The sequence below is a fragment of the Pagrus pagrus genome, assembly GCF_965226575.1.
Source record: "Pagrus pagrus genome assembly, chromosome: 3".
Classification (NCBI taxonomy): Eukaryota; Metazoa; Chordata; class Actinopteri; order Spariformes; family Sparidae; genus Pagrus; species Pagrus pagrus.
Window position 1 is genome coordinate 417,707 of NC_140187.1, and position 21,715 is coordinate 439,421.

Below are 21,715 nucleotides of genomic sequence, written 5' to 3' on the forward strand. Positions count from 1 at the left end.
GTTGCTGACGTGACGTTACGGCGGCGGGGAGAAATATATATTACAGTCTAATGTTTAACGTTACTCTGAGCTGTCCAGCAGAAACAAACATTTCTCTGTCATCAGATTTCCATCTGAAAGGCAGCTCCAGTGTTTATTCTTGTTTTTTCTGTCGCTGGTCTCGATCTCGTTTAGCGTCTCGGAACGCTTCGACGATGATTCACGCTCCTGTGATGATCGTCCGTCCTTCATCAGGTCGTGGTTTCAAACTTCTCTCAATACAAATAGTTTGGCAGGAAACAGCAGCTACTCGCTCGTCTTCTTCTTCTTCTTCATCTTCCTGTATTTCCGGCGGCCGCCCACTGAATTTAAAAACGTGAAAGGCCCTCACTAGAGCCAGGTTTGTCCACTCTGAGCTACTGTAGAAACACGGCGGTGTAACATGGCGACCTCGGTGGAGGGAGACCTGCCCTGTGTAGATATAAACGTCTCATTCTAAGGTTATGATAACACAACTCTTATTTTCAGTGGAATTTTCAGTGGAATTTGAAACAACGGAAAACAACCCCATATCATCCGCAAACCAATCTGACGGAGCGGGTCAATCGTAACATAAAAGCCATGATCACCTCCTACGTGCAGAACAAGCATAAAAATTGGGACAAATTCTTACCTGAATCCCGCTTCGCATTGAATTCAGCAATGCACAAATCTACTGGAGTTACACCTGCAGAGCTCAACCTCTGTCGTCCCTTAAAGGGGCCCTTGGATGCTGAGTTGCATCCCCGACTGAGTGACCCAGACACACCCGCCTATGCTACTGCAAGCCGCCTAGGAGAGTTCAAAGAATTTGTAAAAACCAATCTGGAAAAAGCAAGACTAAGGCAAAAACGCAACTATGATGAAAGGAGAAGAGAGGGAGATTTTGCATGCAACGACCGCATTTGGATCCGCGCTCACCCTTATTCAAAGGTTGATCAATCTTTTTCTGCAAAGCTGGCCCCTCGTTGGAAAGGCCCCTATCGTGTTACCCAGAAGGTGGGACCTTTAACTTATGAGGTGGTTTTGGAGGACACTGGGGAAGATCTGCGTGTCGTTAATGTGGCCCAGATGAAGCCCTGTTATCCCACAGCTGAAGAGGTGGACCGAAAGCAGCGTCATCGTCTCCGGGAAATATTTCAGCAGGACAGTGATGAAGAGGATTTCCTGGGCTTCTCCACCCCAGATGTGGTTGGATCCATGCAAACCAAGGCCGAGGGAGGTTGGAAGTAAGCCTCTGTTCTGACTTCTCTCAGGGGGGGAGGAGTGTGACAGCCAGGCTGTCCACGCCCTCCTGTCCGCCCCCCCGGTGCGCTGTGCGGTGCCGATTCGCCCTGGCATTAACGGACCAGTTCTTTACATCTCCGCCTCTGCCGCTGTGTGGGTTTTTTTTTGACAGAGAGTGGTATGCTGTCGGTTGCGTCGGAGCTCCTGTGCTCAGTAGTTAACAGTGAGCCGTAAATCCTCAACGCATTATCTGATGATAGCGATCCGAACGGATCCCTCCTCCACCGTCAACTCCCGCATCATCTGCTGTCTCCTGGTACCCCGCGTGTCCTCCCGGAGCGGATTCCCCCCCCCGGCAGATACACAGACAGACAGACTTGACTGACTGATCTCCCAGGTACGGAGCCGCCCCCCCCCTTCTTCTCGGCCTGTGGTTTGTTGTTGTTGTTTTTTTTTCTTGAAGAGTTTTTTTTCTTCTTCCTTATTTTTTTTCCCCTTTCAAAATAAAATGACTGAACGTTGATAATTAACGAACTGAATTTGCCTTAAACTTTGATTATTGAATTGCTGACTTTGCATTGAAATGAAGTGTTTTTGTGGTTTATGTTGATTGAGTGCTGTTTTTTTCTGGTTGATTAATGAGCTGTACACTGTGATGTGTATTGCTTTTGTGTGGTTTGGCTGTGTGGGGTTTAAAATTGTGTTTGGGTTCTAAAAAATCAAATAATAAATATCTTATGTGTCAGGAGAGAGACCTGACTGCCCCCCCGAAACGCTCCCTCAAGGTCAAGGTCAAATTTATTTATATAGCACATTTAAAAACAACCGAAGTCGACCGAAGTGCTTCACAGGTTCAGGAATTCACAGTACAAATAAATACATCAAACAAGCAGGGAATACAAAAACAAAAGACAGTATGTGGAGGCAAGATGTCAACGTCTAACTAGAGTTAAAAGCCAGTGAGAAAAAGTAGGTTTTTAGCAATGTCTTGAATGTTTCGGTGGTCCGAGCAGTTTTAATTTGCGGAGGCAAAGAGTTCCACAATTTAGGAGCAGCCACAGAAAACGCTCGGTCACCTTTACTCTTCAGTTTGGCTCTTGGGACGTTAAGAGCCATCAGAGAGGACGACCTCAGAGCTTTGGCTGGAGAGTAAATGTTGACGAGCTCACATAGATATGGAGGAGCCAAGCCATTTAAAACCTTAAAAACAAACAATAAAACCTTAAAACCAATTCTGAAACGGACAGGAAGCCAGTGGAGAGAAGCTAAAACTGGAGTGATGTGCTCATGCTTTCTGGTCTTAGTTAAAAGCCTAGCAGCAGCATTTTGCACCAACTGAAGTCTATTAAGAGACGACTGATTCAGACCCACATACAAAGAGTTACAGTAATCAAGTCGAGACGTTACAAAAGCGTGTATGACTGTTTCAAAGTCTTTAAGGGGCAGATACGGCTTAACTCTGGCTAGAAGTCTGAGTTGGAAAAAGCTGGTTTTGACAACATTAAAACTGTCACAAGGTGAATAAACACTAATTAAATCAGACTTATGAGTATTATGATGCTGCTTCATATCACACACTGGACCTTTAAGTGACAAGGAGATGATACATTTTCCCTCATCAGCTGGAAATGGAGTAGAAATGCAGCGTGTGTGTTACAGCGCCACCCTATGGTGTTGAGAGGATGGTGCACTGAAGGACTACACTTTGAGATTTTAAATTTTATTCATGGTGTCTGCAGTCAGCTGATGTTAATGCTGCTTGTTTTAGAAACAGGCTGCAGAGCATTAATGTAGAGCAGTAATCAGCAGTTTGACTGAAGGTGTCCAGACGTGTCTGTATGTAACAAGTATTCACCTCGACCACAGTGTCACTGATGACGAACTGAAACCTGCTGATAACGTTGTGTTTCCTCAGTCGTGGGCGGCTGGAGACATCGTCAGCTGTCTGATCGACCTGGACGAGGGAACCATCACCTTCTGCTTGTGAGTAAATAAACTCAGTTAGATCCAGTTTCACTGCTTCTGTGCATCTGCTCAGTGAATATAATAATAATACACTTTATTTATGGAGCACCTTTAGTATTAGTGTTTAGAAAAACAAGCTAAAGCAGGAGACTCAGGAAGACGGAACAGACAGAAGATGGAAATACTCAAATACTCAAAACTCTACTTAAGAACAGTAGTTGAGTAAATTGTACTTAGTTACTTTCCGTCTACATTTTGACAGTAAGATTTCATTTTTACTTTAAATGTGTATCAGTTCCAGATATTCATTATCAGTGTGATTACTAATAATCTTTATCAGTATTGACCTATAACAACCAACATCAGTGATCTGCCACAGGTGATTCAAACTGTGTGTGTGTGTGTGTGTGTGTGTGTGTGTGTGTGTGTGTGTGTGTGTGTCCTCAGGAATGGCCAGTCTCTGGGCACGGCGTTCACCAACATTAAGATGGGTCCAGGTGTGGCTTACTTTCCTGCCATCAGTCTCTCCTTCAAGGAGTCGGTGGCTTTTAACTTCGGCAGCCGACCTCTCAGATATCCTTCAGTCTGCTCCACACACACACACACACACACACACTGAGTGAGGACACACAGCAGAAAACATTTCTATCAGAAACTAAACCATCGGAAGAAAAACAACAGAACCAAACAGAAATCTTTAACTGCAGCTTTGTGTTACAACAAAGTTTGGTTTCTACAGTTTGATTTGGACTTTGGTTGAATTCACTTGAACACATTAATGGTTTAAATGTGATCGTTGTTCGGGCTTGGAGACCATTTTACCAAACTCCATTCATTAATCGTGTGTTTTTAGGATCCTTTGTTGAATGTTACTTACTAACAGCAGGTGGAACATTAAATATGAGCCTTCTGTAAATGATCACATCTTGGATCTCAGCAGACGAGCTGCATGGAGACATCTGATGTTTAAATCATCTCCAGCTGCTTCAGGTGTTCAGCAGAACGCTGCAACTCTGTTTTACTGTGAAGCTCCAGAAATGTTCTGTGGACTACGAGACTTCACCTGACTTTATATCATCAGGAGGAGACGATGACTGAGCCTGACTTTATATCATCAGGAGGAGACGATGACTGAGCCTGACTTTATATCATCAGGAGGAGACGATGACTGAGCCTGACTTTATATCATCAGGAGGAGACGATGACTGAGCCTGACTTTATATCATCAGGAGGAGACGATGACTGAGCCTGACTTTATATCATCAGGAGGAGACGATGACTGAGCCTGACTTTATATCATCAGGAGGAGACGATGACTGAGCCTGACTTTATATCATCAGGAGGAGACGATGACTGAGCCTGACTTTATATCATCAGGAGGAGAAGATGGCTGAGCCTGACTTTATATCATCAGGAGGAGACGATGGCTGAGCCTGACTTTATATCATCAGGAGGAGACGATGGCTGAGCCTGACTTTATATCATCAGGAGGAGACGATGGCTGAGCCTGACTTTACATCATCAGGAGATGATGGCTGAGCCTGACTTTATATCATCAGGAGGAGATGATGACTGAGCCTGACTTTATATCATCAGGAGGAGATGATGACTGAGCCTGACTTTATATCATCAGGAGGAGATGATGGCTGAGCCTGACTTTATATCATCAGGAGGAGATGATGACTGAGCCTGACTTTATATCATCAGGAGGAGATGATGACTGAGCCTGACTTCATATCATCAGGAGGAGACGATGACTGAGTCTGACTTTATATCATCAGGAGGAGATGATGACTGAGCCTGACTTCATATCATCAGGAGATGATGACTGAGCCTGACTTTATATCATCAGGAGATGATGACTGAGCCTGACTTTATATCATCAGGAGGACATGATGGCTGAGCCTGACTTTATATCATCAGGAGGAGATGATGGCTGAGCCTGACTTTATATCATCAGGAGATGATGACTGAGCCTGACTTTATATCATCAGAGGAGATGATGACTGAGCCTGACTTTATATCATCAGGAGGACATGATGGCTGAGCCTGACTTTATATCATCAGGAGGAGATGATGGCTGAGCCTGACTTTATATCATCAGGAGATGATGACTGAGCCTGACTTTATATCATCAGAGGAGATGATGACTGAGCCTGACTTTATATCATCAGGAGATAATGACTGAGCCTGACTTTATATCATCAGGAGGAGATGATGACTGAGCCTGACTTTATATCATCAGGAGGAGATGATGACTGAGCCTGACTTTATATCATCAGGAGGAGACGATGACTGAGCCTGACTTTATATCATCAGGAGGTGATGATGACTGAGCCTGACTTTATATCATCAGGAGGAGATGATGACTGAGCCTGACTTTATATCATCAGGAGGAGACGATGACTGAGCCTGACTTTATATCATCAGGAGGTGATGATGACTGAGCCTGACTTTATATCATCAGGAGGAGACGATGACTGAGCCTGACTTTATATCATCAGGAGGAGACGATGACTGAGCCTGACTTTATATCATCAGGAGGAGATGATGACTGAGGTTACACATTTAGTTTTTCGTCACCTCATCCTTGTCCTCGTGGACGGTGTTTGTCTTTAACACAAGTGTGTCTCACGTACCCTGTGGACGGATACCTGCCCCTCCAGAACCCCCCGACTGCAGACCTGATCAAAGCTCACAAACTGCTGGGCTACATGAAGAACGTTCTCGGCACCGCCATCGACACTCAGGTAAGACCAGCTGACTGGTCATCCTGTTCATGGGGACTGGATTTATTCATCGTGTGAATAATTAATGAGCTCAACTGAAATGTGTGTGGAACAAATAATTTCTGATCCAGATTGAGGAGTTTATCTGGATCTCTGATAGAAGAGGGAACTTCCTGTTTTCAGTGTGTCTGATGATGAGGTCATGATGTCTGCAGCTCTTTGTTTGTTTGTTGTGTTGCTGAAGACGCCTGCTTGTGTTTGTGTCGTCTGCAGGAGGAGAAGCTGGTGGAGAAGGACTGCGCTGTGTGGAGGCTTCATGGAGACCCCACCGTCCTCATCACTCTGGCTCACATCTTCAACCACTTCGCTCCTCTCATGGTGACGCCACCTCCTCTCTTTGTGTTTGTGTGTCAGAAAATATCTGGTTCCTAGATATAAAGCCAAAAGTACAAGAATCTGTGGACGTAAACATGTCAGGAGAAGTTAACTACAACTCCCAAGATGCAATCTGACATGAAGTATCCAATCAATGACTCTTAAAATGGTGTCAGCTGTTCTCTAATGGTGAGATGAAGTTGACACTGCCGAAAAAACTAATTTCACAATCTGTGAATAATTAAATTAATTCAGTATTAACTTTACGAGTAAGTCAACACCTGTCTGTGCTTCAGCAGCTGAGGATCATGGGTAATGTAGGAATCACAATCAAACAGGTAACAAACACCTGATGATGGTTCCATCCTCAGGAGAGTCCTGAGTTTGGAGGACTGGTGAACAGGCAGCAGTTACAGAAACAGCTGATTCTGATATCTGTGTTTGTTTGGAACCACCTGGTGGTCAGAACCAGAACAGTCACTGAACTACACAACATTAAAGAGCTCAGAATACAAAACAGACATACTCGAGTAAAAGTAAAGATATGGTGTCAAAGTATTACTCTGGTAAAAGTGAACGTCATCCATATGAAGAGTACTCGAGTAAAAGTCTGAAGTATCTGATAATAAATGTAATTAAATATCAAAAATACCAGTAAAAGTAAATTCAGTATTTTTTTCTGATTATTACAATTTAAGTTTTAAAAACACTGATTAAATTAAATACATTTAAAAATGTAACTAACATAACTGCAAAGTAACTAGTGAGTAAAGTAATCAAATACATGTAGTGGAGGAGAAGTATGAAGTAACTCAAGTGACAACAGAACTCAGAACTCAGCACAGTACTTGAGTAAATGTACTTAGTTACATTCCAACACTTCAGTTTCAGAAAATCAATTTTAAAGATTTGTGTGTGTGTGTGTGTGTGTGTGTGTGTGTGTGTGTGTGTGTGCAGTGTAAGGTGTACCTGGTGGAGGACGTGCTGATGAACTTCCTGTTGGGGATTCTGGAGGGAGGAGGTTCAGTGGACGAACACCCGCTGATCCAACAACTGCTGGACCTGTTCTGGCTCCTGATGGAGGTGTACACACACACACACACACACACACACACACACACACACACAAACACACACATATAACACTGTCTGTCTCTCTGTCTGTCTGTGTGCAGGACTATGAGGTGAACGAGTGTCTGAAGCAGCTGATGATGTCACTGTTGAGGGCGTACCGTTTCTCCCCCATCATCCCTGACCTGGGCTTCCAGGTGAGACACACACCTGCCTGTCTGTCTGCCTGTCTGCCTGTCTGTCTGTCTGTCTGACCTCTGATGTGTCTGTGTTTCAGATCCACTACCTGCGTCTCACCACGGCCATCCTGCATCATGAGAAGTCCAGGAAGTACCTGCTCAACAACGTCTTATATCCTTCTGTGGGTCCAAAGTGGTAGCTGCTGTTCTGATGTGACTCATGAGATTCACTGAATATTGTCCTGAACACAGCTTCACGTTTGACGTCCTGCGTTCAGTCGTGTTTTTCTACATCAAGACTCCTCTGAGGGTGAAGGAGGCGGGGCTAGAGGAGCTCATCCTGACCACCTGGTGGCCCACACACTTTGACAAGGAGGTAAACACTGTGAGCCTGTTAACATGCTGTTTCTACAGAAGGTGAATTATAATCGGATGGAGCTGTCAGACGAGTCCGAACCAAAGACTTGCGCACAAATACATCGATTCATTCATATCCAGTCGGACTGAACGGTTAATTCAAATATGGTCCAAGTCACAACATGGCCTGGTTCTGTCCGAGTCTCACAGACTGAACATATAAACTCCATCATTAAATGTCCACAGTTTAATTATAAAGCTCTTCATGTGTTAAAAACGGTTAGTGGTTGCTAACAAGTGTCTGAATGAGACTACAGAGGTTGTCGGGGACATTAAACGTCCTCACAGCGAACACGGAGACTCGTCTCCTCACTAGTCCGTCTTTACAGGCCCACTTTAGTTACACACTGTTCTCACTCTGACTTTACAACTTGTACATCGATCAGTTTATAGAAACCTGGATAGTAATTGTGCAGTAAGACGCTCAGTGGTGGAGACGTTTGAGTCATGTGACTGTGATGTCGTCTGTTTGTAGCCTAGCATTAGCTTTTTACTGCTACACATTTCATTTACCTTCAAACATCACAGAGTTCATCTGTGGAGATGATGTTGATTGACGCTAACTTCAGTTAGCTACAAACACACAACAAATGTTACATCATCACCATTTTAAAAGCTTTTCAGCGATGATGAAAATTGTTAAGCAAAGAATCATTCACACTAATTATAAATCACATTACCGTTCATAATGAGATTTTTACCATGTTGTGCAGTCTTAAAGGAGCACTACGTAGTTTTGGAGAAGAAACTCAAAGTCAGAATTTTAATATTAGCAATATTAATGATGTAATAACACAAACTGTCTCCATCAGTGAATAAACCAGCTGTTCTCAGAGGAAAATAAGGTCCCAGAACACTGTTGGAAGCTAGAAAGGTGGCAGGGTCCGCCACATAGAAACAAAGTAAAACTCCTTTAGGGTCAGTTTAGTTTGTTAATGAAGATCTTTCTTCACCAGAACTACAGACTGCTCCTTTAAGTTCAGGCTGCATTCAGTCATGTGTGTTTATTTATTTAATAATTCATGAATGAATTTAAATGGATTGTTTTAATTAAATGATAAGTTCACGTTGTTAGTGTGTGTTTTCATCAAGGTTAATTATTAAAATGACTTCCTCGTCGGTTCTTCTGTGTTCACGTGAGAACATTTGTTCTTTTGTGGCATTTATTGATTATTTTGTGTTTTTATAGGTTGAATGATTTGTAGTTATATTTCAGCAGCTTACAGTCTAATTCTGCTGCATCACCAACATTTAACATCAACACATCCAGTGACTAAAGCAGTCAGACAGACGTAGTGGAGTAAAAAGAGGAGGTGACATGAATACTGACCGATTATTGATCAATGATTGTAGGTATTGATTTGTTGTGTATTTTGCCGTCAGGGGAAAGACGAGCGCGAGCCTGCAGATGAAAGTGCAGACGAGCGACTGAGACGGCGAGCGTACGAGAGAGGCTGCCAGAGGCTGAAGAAGAGGATCGAAGGTCAGACAGACATTTAATTCATCCTGCTGCTCACAGCTGAACTCTGAGTTAATGTTTGCCTTAATATAACAGTAACCAGTAACTAAGTACTTTTACTCCACTACATTTGTCTGACAGCTTTAGTTACTTCAAGATTTAAAAAACAGAATACCTGAAATGATCATCTTAAACTGAATCTTCACAGTTTGATCAGGGTGAAGGCGTCAAGCAATCAGCAATGAATCCAGAATGAAAAGAATCATTAGAACAAAATACTCGAGTAACATTTTCAGAGTATTGTTACTTGGATCTTTGTACTCTGGCGCACGTTGTGAAACATTTCCTGACTCTGTTCTCCTCAGTGGTGGAGGAGCTGCAGGTTCAGATCCTCAAGCTGCTGCTGAACAACAAAGACAAATCTACGGTACGTACAGCTGATCCAGGGTTTATCATTTGATCTTTGAACGGTCCAATCAGAAACAACCAGCAGGTCTGAACACCTGGAGACCTGCAGGTGTGAGTGTTTGTGTTGACAGCTCTCCTCAACATCAGATCGGATCAGATGTCCACGTGTCCGTCCTCCTCCTGCGTCACTGATCTTTACATCTTAGACTTGCTTCAGAAATGGTTACTAACAGAGCGAGCTGAGGCAAAACTACGACTGTGGAACCAAAGAGACTCTTTAAAAACCAGAAGTTGCCATCTCACCTTAAAATAAAGCTAATATGAAAGTAAAGCCGCAGTGTTTGTTAAACCTCGTGAGTCTGAGCGTCAGAATGGTTGCAGGTGTGTTGTTACTGTCGGGAGCTTGTTGGTTCAGTCTGTGATGAGTGGGCAGCTGATGGGACGTCTCTCTGCACTGCAGCGTGGGATTGTCTGCCTGGTCGGACTCCGTCTGATTTAAAGACTGAATCAACAGTTGTGTGTGTGGCTTCAGTTCTCGCCACGCTACACTGACAGAGTTCATTAAGGAACCGTGGTCTCATCGAATCTACTGGATGTCTCATTAATGTTGGTCACGGTAACGAGCGTCTTCCTGCCTCAGCGTCTCCTCTCCGCTCACACCGTGTCTGAAATACTTCATTACACAGTTTCCAGGTCAGCTGATCACTGCTGTGTTTGTGTTTCAGGGCGAAGCCTCTCGATACATTTTCCTCAATAAGTTCAGGAAGTTTCTCCAAGAAAACGCCAGCAACAGAGGGGTAAGAAGAAGACACGAGCTGTCAGTCAAACAACAGACGTCATGTGACTCTAGATCACATCTGTGTCTGTGATGTCCATCCGTCTCTGGTCTGTTGGACATCTGAACACTGTCCAGCTGATTATTTTGAGGATTACTCTTTATGTTACACTTCTTATAATAAGTGTTATGAGACGCTTCTTGACATGAAGCTGTTTACAAACTGTCAGCACGGTTTGTATGAAACATATCGAATAATCTATAATTCATCATGTTTATGATTCTGTTATTAACGATAGGTCAGCTTATCAATATTAATAAGCATCTAATCAGGACTTAAAACATCGTTATTACCCAGGAAGATTATGAGCCGATCGATCGATAATGAAAATAACTGATAGCTTCAGCTCTGATCATGTTTGTGATGAGCAGTGACAGAGGCAGGTGTGTTGGACAGGTGAGACGAGGTCACCGTCACACCTGGAGTTCAGCTCATTGTCTTTTAGCTCTGAGTGTTACACGAGAACACAAACACATTAACAACACAAGTGTTGTCTGCACTGATCCTGACGTGTGTGTGTGTGTGTGTGTGTGTGTGTGTGTGCGTGTGTGTGTGTGTGCGTGTGTGTGTGTGTGTGTGCGCATGTGTGTGTGTGTGTGTGTGTCTGAGCAGCACCCCACAGCTCTGTGTCCTCCAGAGTACATGGTGTGTTTCCTCCACCGCCTCATCACAGCTGTGAGGGCCAGCTGGGACGACAGCAACAGGACGAGTCCAGGCAGCGTCAGCAGTGACGGTGAGACGACCACCTCCTGAAGACATCAAGACACTGAAGACATTAAAACACTGAAGACATTAAGACACTGAAGACATTAAAGACACTGAAGACATTAAGACACTGAAGACATTAAAGACAGTGAAGACATTAAGACACTGAAGACATTAAAGACACTGAAGACATTAAAGACATTAAGACACTGAAGACATTAAAGACAGTGAAGACAGACAGCAGTCAAATAGAGACAACAAGATGTAGATGAGTCCCCTCATTCTTTATATTGTTGCTCTCAGCTGTTCTTTGTAAACACAGATGTGATGACGTCATGTTCAGCTTCACCTACGTCTTCACACACGTCTCATCCTTCATCTCCGTCTTGTTGTCTCAAACCCTCCTGCACCTGTTTACTTCATCTGTCCCGCTCTCACTGTGGTCTTCCTCCAGAGGCCTACGTCCCTCCACAGCTCTTCTACAACGGGAAGGTGGACTACTTTGACCTGCAGAGACTGGGCGGGCTCCTGTCCCACCTGAAGAAGACACTCAAAGGTCAGTTTGTCTGTTTTAAACAGGAAGTAACGTCTCACAGCAGCCTGGTGTGTTTGAACCAGACTGAACTGTCCTCCTATTGGTCCTGGTGCTGTCTCATCAGTACCTGTCTCTCTTTCTGCTGTTTCCTGTCTGTCTGTCTGTCTGTCTGCTGTATTTTTCTGTCCCTCAGTCTCGTCCCTCCTGTGTTTTCATGGTTTCATGGTGTTTCAGATCTTCTCTGTTGGCTTCAGTCGGTCTGATTTGACCTTTTCTTTTCTGTATGTGCAGAGAAATAAAAACTGGAATGTGTTTTTAATGAGACGATGAAGACGATGAAGACGATGAAGATCTGTTTTTCTGTCTACAGATGACTTGGCCAGTAAAGCAAACATCATCATCGACCCTGCAGAGATCCAGGCCACGTCGATGGACGACCTGGATGAGGACGAGGAGAGCGGAGCAGCACAGGTGGACTGTGGTTATTGTGCATGTGTGCTTCAGTTTGCTGCCATATGAATAATATGAATATATAATATATTATTCATCACAAACTTCAGCTCAGGCTGAATAACTAACGTGACCAAACTCAGAGGATGAACTCAGAAGAACAGCAGCTGAAAGACAATCATCTTCTGACCAATGACATCAGAGATCAGCTGTTTATATTTGATATATTATCAGTGTTGTTGATGATGTGATATTAATAACAACAATAAACTTTATTGATACAGCGCTTTACTAAACAAAGTGCTTCTGTAGAAATTAATAGAATACTAAATATTATTCTAATTAATCTAATTACTTGAAAAGCTGTAGTGAAAGAACAAAGAAAGTGACGACGATGTAGAAAACAATCCAAACTCTCCTCCGTGTTAGTTTGAGTGTAGACGTCAGAGTTTACAGCGTGCACCTGAATGCATCACGAGTGTCAAACTGAGGAGCAGTTGTTGTTACAGCAGGTGTTGATCTGTAACAAAGCTGTGTGTGTTAATGAAAGAAGGTTAATTCAGCATTTCCTCTTCATGTGTCTGTTTTTGATGACAGAGGCCGTTTGGCGCGGCGGCGATGGGCGGAGCTCTGGCGAGGCCTAGCTGGTTGAGTTCTCCCACTCTGGGTCGAGCCAATCGTTTTCTGAGCACGGCCGCTGTCAGTCTCATGACCCCCAGACGACCTCTGACCCAGCCAGAGAAAGTGAAGGTCCGAACCCTCGCTGTGGAGCAGAGGACCGAGGAGGACAGTGAGTCCCTGAACACATCACTCTAATTAAAGGAGCAGGCCGCTGCTGTGGTGTTACAAGAGAGCGGGCCGAACTTCTTCTGGTGTTTTTGTCACCAAACAGCGTCAGGTGCAGCAGCGCCTCCTCCTGGACTGAAGGAGGGCCGACCCTGTTTCACATGTAGACCAGAAAATAAAGAGGAAGAGGAAATAAAGTCTTACTTTTTTTTTTACCTCTGACCCTCCTGACTGCAGCTGTGAGGATCAGTTTTTATTGGTAACAAGTGTAAAATGAGTCTCTGATCAACACACAGGAAACATGACCTTGTGACCTTGTGACCTCATGACCTTGTGTTTTATAAAGAGAAGACTTGATCTGTTTGTGCAGTAAAGACGACGGGAGACACTTTGACTTATTTATCTCCATCAGACACTCTGAAGTGTTGACTGACTCACTGCTAACCAGCTGGAAGAAAGTAGCTAGCGTAGCATCAGTCAGACTTCAAACAACCCATAAAGCAACAGCCTAAAACATGAGTTTATAACATGAAATATGATGTTGTAAAAACATTCAGGTGACTTGAATCATTTTATTCTCAGGTAAATAAAGTATTTTTCCTCTCAGTGTCCAGTTTGACTGACCTGTGCAGAAGAAGAGAGTGTGACGTCAGTAATCCTCCTCCTGATTGGTCTCACCTGTCCTCTCATCTCTTCTCTTTCCTGTCTGTTCCTCTTCCACCTGAAGTCGAGGGAAGCCATGGTAACGACGGCCTGTTGCTGGGGCGACCGCTGGAGGAGCCTGATCAGCCAATCGCAGACAAGTCCCTTCTGGAGATCGTTGACGGGATCGTGATGATGTACAACCTGAGTGTCCATCAGCAGCTGGGGAAGGTGAGTTCCTGTTTGGACTTACTGCTTTCTAGCTGCTGGTTCAGGTCCTGGTTTAGTACTTCCTGTTCCTGGACCTGTTTAGCCTCATGTGTCTGAGACTCTCGTGGCCTTTTTGAAGACTAATTTCTTCAGCTGTGATTTTTCTTAGCGTAGTCTTTTGTTTGTTATCAGTTCTTTTATTGCTCCTGAAATAATAATCACAATAATAATAATAATGATAATAATGATAATAATGATAATGATAATAATGACAGTTTGATGTAAACAGTGAATATTCTGTGAAGGTAAATGTTGAATATTTGATTCATGTGAACAGTCTGAGATGCAGATGAAAATAGAGAAAACAAAATGAACCTTCACAAATATGATGATTCATCCTGCAAATACAGACACACAGCTCGTTTCCATTGGACACTCAAAACAGAGTCAGAGTCCTCACAGGCTGTCCTCCAGTAGAAGTTCAGGTACTTGTGTAAAAACAGACTCTGGTAAAAGTAGAAGTACTGATTCAGCTTCTTTACTCCAATAAAAGTAATCGAGTACAGGCTCTGACATGTACTCAGAGTATCAGAGTAAAAAGTCTCCCTCTGAAGGACATCTGTGGTCAAAGCTAACTGAAGCTCACGTCATATTAATATAATTCAAAGACTATTAAAGTTAAAGGTAGAGTCAGCAGGATTTGTCCCAGCTGTTCCTGAACGCACCACAAAGACAGTTGATTGTTGAGTCTCATTCCCAGGACGTCAAATAGCCACATGTTGGGTTGGTAAAGCGTCCCGAGCAGCAACAAAGAGAGAAAATAAGAAACTCTCTGCAGATACGAGACACTAACACGCCTTTTCTCCCCATTCAGCCTCCCTCTCTGTCTGTTCACGTCTTTTACGTCTTTGTTTCGTCTCGCTGCGTCTGCCGTGCGTGATGTGCTCTGATAGGTCGACATCAGTCTCGTGATGTTGGGAAGGCGGCGTGCGATGACGCCAAATAACAATTATCCATAATTCACCTCAAATGCATCAAACTTAAGTAACGAGGCTGTTTGAAGCTGTGAGGAGGAGAAAGTTCAGATGTTTGTGTTCAGATGTAGAGAGGGAAAGCCAGAGATACTCAGGTACAGGACAGATACCTGAGACATGTACTGAAGTACAGTGACGAAGTATTTGTACTTTGTACAAAGTGGATAAAAGATGACAGTGATGTTCAGTGTTTCATGGTTCTGAACTGGATTGGACCTTCAGGTTCTCGTCAGGACGAACTCTAAAAACTTTTGTGACTTTTCATCTAGCGCCATCATCAGGTTAACATCTGAATGTGTCCACATTAAGTGAAGTCCTCTTCCTCTCTGTGTCTCTGTCATCTGTCAGTGTGAAGCTGCAGACAGCAGCTGCTGAGTGTAGAGAAGAGGAGCTCACTAAATGTTGAACTGCTCCTTTAAGTGTGGAAGCTGAGCTCCAGTCTGTGACTGATGCAGGGTTTTCCCTGGGTTTTTACAGGTCTTAGGGGGGTGGGCAGCTGAAGCAGCGGGGTTAGCGTTCCTCGGCCTTACATTTTTTTAAAAAGCTTTTTTTTACCAAAAACTGTGCAATTTCACATAAGTTTGACCACTATCATTACTATAGGTAACTAAAAAACATACTCAATTTGCTTTAGTTGTAATTTACACTTTATTTGCACAATGCACAGCCCCCTTTTGAACATTTAATTCTTCTGGCTGAATTGCTTCTGTAGAACCGCCGAACAAACTTCTCCATGGTAGAAGTTCCTGGCTGAGGGCCATCAGTTGCCGCCCGGCAGCAGACATCTAAGTGGCAATCTGTCAGCCTGTTTCGCAGAGGTGTCTTCACCTAAAAATGAGATTACCTTAAAAATTAGCATCTTAATTTGTGTAATTTCCTTCTTTGAATAATGATATTTTCATATAAAATGTCTTACTAGCTTGAGGGCTGAGAAGAGCCTCTCCACGTCTGCAGTCTGAACTGGGGCAGTGAGTGCTATAGCAGCAGCCAGACGCAGTTGAGGGAACAGCTCCATGGCATCTGGGCTTATCAGCCACTTCATGGCCTCTTCCAGAGTTTTTGACTGAAGAAAGAACAAAAACACACATTCTGTAACATTTCCATGCACTTGACAGTGAACAGTTCATTAGTTGTTTATAATTGAAATTCAATTATTATTCCAATTCGAATAATCATTAACTCTTTGGTAGATTATTTTCACTTGGTATATTTGTATTGCCCTTTACAGTAACATAACGGGTGTAGCTGTCAGCTCACCTCCAGTTTCTACCTGCTTCTCTGTGTGACATCGCCCTTTAAGAGATCATAATATTGCTGCTGTGTTTTAAACATCACTGTTTCAGATTGAGAGGTCTAATGTGAAGTTATAGAGTTGGGTGGAGGTGTGTGGGCAAATCTATGCTTTCTGTCACGCTCCCTCACTTCATTAGCTCCCTACCTCACTCGACCGCAGCTATGCTAGCTAAAGTAACAGCATACTATAGAAACTTACTAACGCAGCAACGCCTTTTTATATTTTAACATTTCACATTGCATTTACATTTTTTATAACTAACAGTAAAGCGGAATAAAGCTATAGTAGTGCCCCATCGAAAGGACCAAGCAGTAGCTGACGTTAGCAGCCTGTTCCTCTCCTCAGCGGTGGAGCTGCTGCTGTCAGAGACACAGGTAGCAGGGGAAAGTAATAACCATAACCGATGGTTTCGGTATATTTTCGGTTATTTGCCCAGCCTTAAGTGTAAGCTTGGCTAATGTTACTCACCAGGACTTCTTCGGTGGTATTCTGATGACAGACGTTTTCTGGTACTCCGTTAAATGCTTTTCACTCCGTGTTGTTGTGGCTCGCACTGGCACGCGCACTCACACACCGCCACACACACACCCACACACACACACACAGACACACACAGACACAGACCCAGACACACACGCCGGGTGAACTAAAACTTTTCTGAAAACAGATAGGTGAACAGAGAAGGTGAAATGTCCGTTTTTGGAAATACCCGGCAACGTGTAAAGATCAATGGGACGCAATGCGGCTCTTATTTATTTTTGCTCACCTGCTCAATTTTTTCTCTTAGGCGGGAGGCAAAAATGCTTGGGCGCCGCGCCTAAGCCGTATAATGGCAGGGAAAACCCTGACTGATGAATCTTGCTGGGTCAGTGACCGTCAGGACCAGCAGGACCGTTTGTCCGAGCTGCTATTTTTAATTGTCTTGGTTGTAATGAGCGAAGCTTTATTAATCCCAGTGAGACACTTTGACCTCTGACCCTCCGGACTGCAGCCGTGAGGATGAACAATGTTTCATCCATCAGCACAGAAATTATAGCCAGTTCTTCAGAACCATTCTTCACGACTCTTTTACCTTTTTTCTCGGATGGTTTCATCTTATATTTCCCTCCTGATCTGCAGGTGATCCGCTCTGTTAATTAAAGCACCTAAAGGTGGTCAAGGCCATCAGTGTGTGTGTGTGTGTGTGTGATGATACACCTGTGCTGCTCAGTGTTGAATGATGTTGTTGATGATGATGCAGGCGGTACACTGTTGTGTGATTGGTCACCATGTGAGCAGACTGTTATGATGAGCTGTTTCAAATAGTATGATATAAGATGAGTGAAATCCATTCATGTTTCATCTGTGTGTGTGTGTGTGTGTGTGTGTGTGTGTGTGTGTGTGTGTGTCTGCTGTCAGTTGATTGGTGTGCTGAAACCAAGACGTGATTAGTTTGAATTAGTTTGGAGGATTCTTCTTGTTTTGTCTGATTTCATATTTTTCCATCTGAGACTAAACGTATCCTGCGATCATGCTCGAGTGCAGCTGACTGATGAGTTTGAAAAGCAGAATGACGACTTTGTGAATCTGGTTCTGTTCAGTAAGGTGACTGAATGATAGAAGACGTTAATAAACATCAGAGGAACATTAAATCTGCAGGATTTTGATCTTCAGATTGTTTGAGGCTCAGAAAAGTAGAGAAGAAAACAAAGAGTTTAAAGTTGATTTATTTCACATGTGACAGCTGAATATTAAACACTGTTACAGACAGTAAGTGTGACGTGTGTGTTCCTACAGATGGTGGTGGTTTCTGATGACGTCCATGAGTACGCCGTCGCTCTGAAGGACACCGAGGAGAAGATTGCACGATGTCCTGCAAGAGTAAGATCACTCACATGTACCATCTGTTTACACTTGATTCACTCAGGGTTTCCTGAGCTCACCTGATTTGTTCATTTATATTTACATTTACATTTAGGGCATTTAGCAGACGCTTTTGTCCAAAGCGACTTACAATAAGTACATTTGTCATAAGAAAGAAACCACAACATATCTCTTTTGATAAAGTAGAAAAGATAGAAACAATATTCAAGCCCTCATCAGAGCAAAGTAGCTGCCATTTATCAAGGATACCTTCCATAAGTGCTATGATGTTAGGGGGGGGGGGGGGGGCAGTCATGCTATGCAGGGTCGAGGTGAAGTCTGAACAAGTGAGTCTTGAGTCTTTTGCGAAAGATGGCGAGTGACTCTTCTGTCCTGACGTTGGTCGGGAGTTCGTTCCACCACTGAGGTGCCAGAACAGAGAAGAGTCGGGATTTTGCTGAGCGACCTTTGTTTGCTCTCAGCGGTACCAGCCGGCCGGCTGATGTAGTAGAGCGAAGTGCTCGTGCTGGGGTGTGCGGTCTGACCAGTATTTGGAAGTAGATGGGTGCAGTTCGGTTGACGGCCTTGAAGGCCAGCACCATGGTCCTGAATCTGATGCGGGCCGCAACAGGAAGCCAGTGGAGATCATGGAGGAGGGGGGTCACATGGGAGAGTTTGGGTAGATTGAAAACGAGGCGCGCTGCAGCGTTCTGGATATGTTGCAAGAGTTTAGTCGCAGTCCAGTCCAGCCAAGAGAGAGTTGCAGTAGTCCAGGTGGGAGATGACCAGCGACTGGACCAGGAGTTGCGTCGCGTCCTTTTGTGAGGAAAGACCGGATCCTGCGGATGTTGTGGAGGGCAAATCTGCAGGATCGGGCCACTGCAGTGATGTTGGGGGTGCAGGAAAGGCTGTCACTGAGGATTACACCCAGATTCTTTGCAGTTGATGATGGCGATATCGTGACGTCTTCAACAATGACCGACAGGTCCATGTGAGGGCAGTCTTTCCCCGGGATGAAGAGGAGTTCAGTTTTACTGAGGTTGAGCTTGAGATGATGCTCAGTTGTCCAAGTGGAAATGTCTACCAGACAGTCTGAGATGCGCATGGAAACGTGGGTGTTGGAGGATGGGAGAAAGGAGAGGAACAGCTGGGTGTCATCAGCATAACAGTGGTAAGAGAATCCATGTGATGTGATTGCAGAGCCATTGATCTAGTGTATAGTGAGAACAGAAGCGGTCCTAGTACTGAGCCTTGAGGGACACCAGTTTCCAGGGAGCAGGGTTTGGACAAGGAGCCATTCCACATGACCTGAAAGGTGTGATTTGTCAGGTATGATGCGAACCAGGTTAGAGCAGAGTCAGCAATGCCAAGTTCGGCCAGAGTGGAGAGGGTCTTCAGTGTCACTGCAGACGCCTCTGCACACCAAGTCTGTTTTATTCCAATGAAAACGTTACGCACAGACACCCTGCACACCGAGTCCGATGTGTTCGTTATTCTGTCCACTATATGAGACAAAATAGAGTCGTCAAGCAGTGATGATGATGTCATCGTCCTCTCACTTCTTGAGTCCATCCAGTCCTGAGAACAAGACGAGAGCAAGTTTCACCTGCTGATTAAAGAGCTGCAGGATTTTTCCGATCAGCTCCAGCTGTGTTTCAGGATGTCACTTTGATACACTGATAGTTATATTGGAAGCACACGTTCAAAAGAGAACCACCAATTTCCACAAGCCAGTTGATCCTGAGCTGAACACTGTCTGGAAGTGAAGGTAGAGACATTTTCACATCACATCAGGACATCAGGACATCAGGATCATGATGAGCTGAAGTGTCACCTGCTCTGTAGAGAGTCAGTCAGGACTTCTCTGTTAAAGTGTCTTCATCAGCTCAGTAACACCTGCATACACCTGTCCTCTGTCTCCCTCTTAAACTACACACCTCTGTGTTAAAGTCTCAGTGTTTATGCTGCTAATGACTTCAGTGTGATCCTGCTCTTCAGCAGTGGAGTGGAAATTCTCCTTTGTGAGGTTGAGAGTTGCTAATTCTCAGAAGAACTGTAGACTCAGTGTGATGAATCGGATCTCTTTAATACATGCAGCATGGAGAGAAGACCCGAAGTGTTCTCTGCAGTCTTCCAAATGTTTCTGACTTAAATACAGTGGTTGCATACTTTACAACAGCCATGAATCACTTCTTCCCAAAACAATGACCCCCTGATGTTTGTTTTGATCATGTCTTTCCCAGGGCAGTGACCATTTGCTGTTTTATTGAAATGTAAATGTCATCTTATCATCCTTCCTGTAAACACTTCAGGAAAAGAGAATTGCCCCTCATATGACTTTCTGACCCTTACGCCTTTAAGGGGAATCTCCCCTCCTCCTCTCACATCCTGATATGGTCTTAACAGTACATTGATTACTGAATGGAAAACTATTTAATTTCTCACAGCAGTCGATGGTTTGTGTGTTTGTTCTGAAGCCTTGTTGTGTGTCGCTGCTCGTTGAAGATAACTGGCCGAGCTCCCGTCGCCCTGCTCTGATCGTCGTCTCATTAGCTTCACACAGGCCACAAGTGTCATCAACAAACTTTACAGCAACACGATCAGAGGACAAAGTTCTGCAGTTATCTGTTGGAGGACAAACAAGTCTGAATGAAACTGATGGTCTTCCTCTAAGAGACGATGGTGCTGAGGACGGCTGCTGTGTCTCCAGCTCCTCACTAACAGCACTGACCAATCAGAAGGAGACACACGTTTAACAGCCACATTAACATAATAACACAGTAAAGGAGAGGGAAACCTCCCTGAAGTGTTAGGTCTTTTATTTTGTCTTCCTGTCCAAGCTTCTCAAAATAAATCTAGAAAACACAATGAGAACAGTTTTTAGTCAAAGCTGTCTTCATTTTATCAACATGGTGAGTTTTAAATCCTGACAGAGAAGAGAATGAGTTTGTTTCCTCAAGATGACATGCTGAGGTAAGGAGCTCCTCCTCCTTCTCCTTCTCCTCCTCCTCCTCCTCCTTCTTCTTCTTCTTCTTCTTCTTCTTCTTCTTCTTCTTCTTCTTCTTCTTCTTCTTCTTCCTCCTCCTCCTCCTCCTCACACTGTGTTGTATGTCCTGCAGAGACCAGACATCCTGGAGGAGCTCCAGAAGAGCCAGAAGGTTTTTGCAGAGAAGCTGAATCACCTGAGCAGGAGACTGGCCTGGATCAACGCCACCATCTACTCCAAGGTGATCCAGCTCCGACACACCTGTGTTCTGTTCTGTTCTGTTTTGTGTTCATTGGTTCAGTCTGTCGCTTCTCGTCTGTTTGAATTAAAAAACAAAAACTGATGAATCTCACACATGTTTTTATTTTGAGTTACTGCTGCACTTCTACAGTCAGTTTGTACAATCATTTTCTGATCTTTATCATATTGTTGATGTGACTAACGACCACTTCACTGTGTGTGTGTGTGTGTGTGTTTGTGTGTGTGTGTGTGTGTGTGTGTGCGTGTGTGCGTGCGTGCGTGCGTGCGTGTCCAGGACAAGATGCTG

The 21,715-nt window shown here is 44.0% G+C and overlaps 1 protein-coding gene across 5 annotated transcripts in view; it reads left to right on the forward strand.

Moving 5' to 3' along the window:
• The window catches only part of rnf123 (ring finger protein 123), a 120,670-nt gene that overhangs the window by 11,389 nt on the left and 87,566 nt on the right, over positions 1 to 21,715 (forward strand). For all 5 annotated transcript variants that reach the window (XM_084349475.1, XM_084349476.1, XM_084349473.1 and 2 more), the window contains exons 9-27: positions 3,161 to 3,228; positions 3,658 to 3,783; positions 5,846 to 5,960; positions 6,213 to 6,317; positions 7,272 to 7,397; positions 7,490 to 7,582; positions 7,663 to 7,736; positions 7,823 to 7,940; positions 9,365 to 9,464; positions 9,806 to 9,867; positions 10,574 to 10,645; positions 11,297 to 11,417; positions 11,844 to 11,945; positions 12,295 to 12,395; positions 12,972 to 13,164; positions 13,888 to 14,033; positions 18,117 to 18,200; positions 21,302 to 21,409; positions 21,704 to 21,715. The exon at positions 21,704 to 21,715 is cut by the window's right edge and continues 166 nt beyond it. In XM_084349475.1, coding sequence (XP_084205601.1) covers positions 3,161 to 3,228; positions 3,658 to 3,783; positions 5,846 to 5,960; positions 6,213 to 6,317; positions 7,272 to 7,397; positions 7,490 to 7,582; positions 7,663 to 7,736; positions 7,823 to 7,940; positions 9,365 to 9,464; positions 9,806 to 9,867; positions 10,574 to 10,645; positions 11,297 to 11,417; positions 11,844 to 11,945; positions 12,295 to 12,395; positions 12,972 to 13,164; positions 13,888 to 14,033; positions 18,117 to 18,200; positions 21,302 to 21,409; positions 21,704 to 21,715 — 1,926 coding nt within the window. The remainder of the gene's footprint in view (positions 1 to 3,160; positions 3,229 to 3,657; positions 3,784 to 5,845; positions 5,961 to 6,212; positions 6,318 to 7,271; positions 7,398 to 7,489; positions 7,583 to 7,662; positions 7,737 to 7,822; positions 7,941 to 9,364; positions 9,465 to 9,805; positions 9,868 to 10,573; positions 10,646 to 11,296; positions 11,418 to 11,843; positions 11,946 to 12,294; positions 12,396 to 12,971; positions 13,165 to 13,887; positions 14,034 to 18,116; positions 18,201 to 21,301; positions 21,410 to 21,703) is intronic.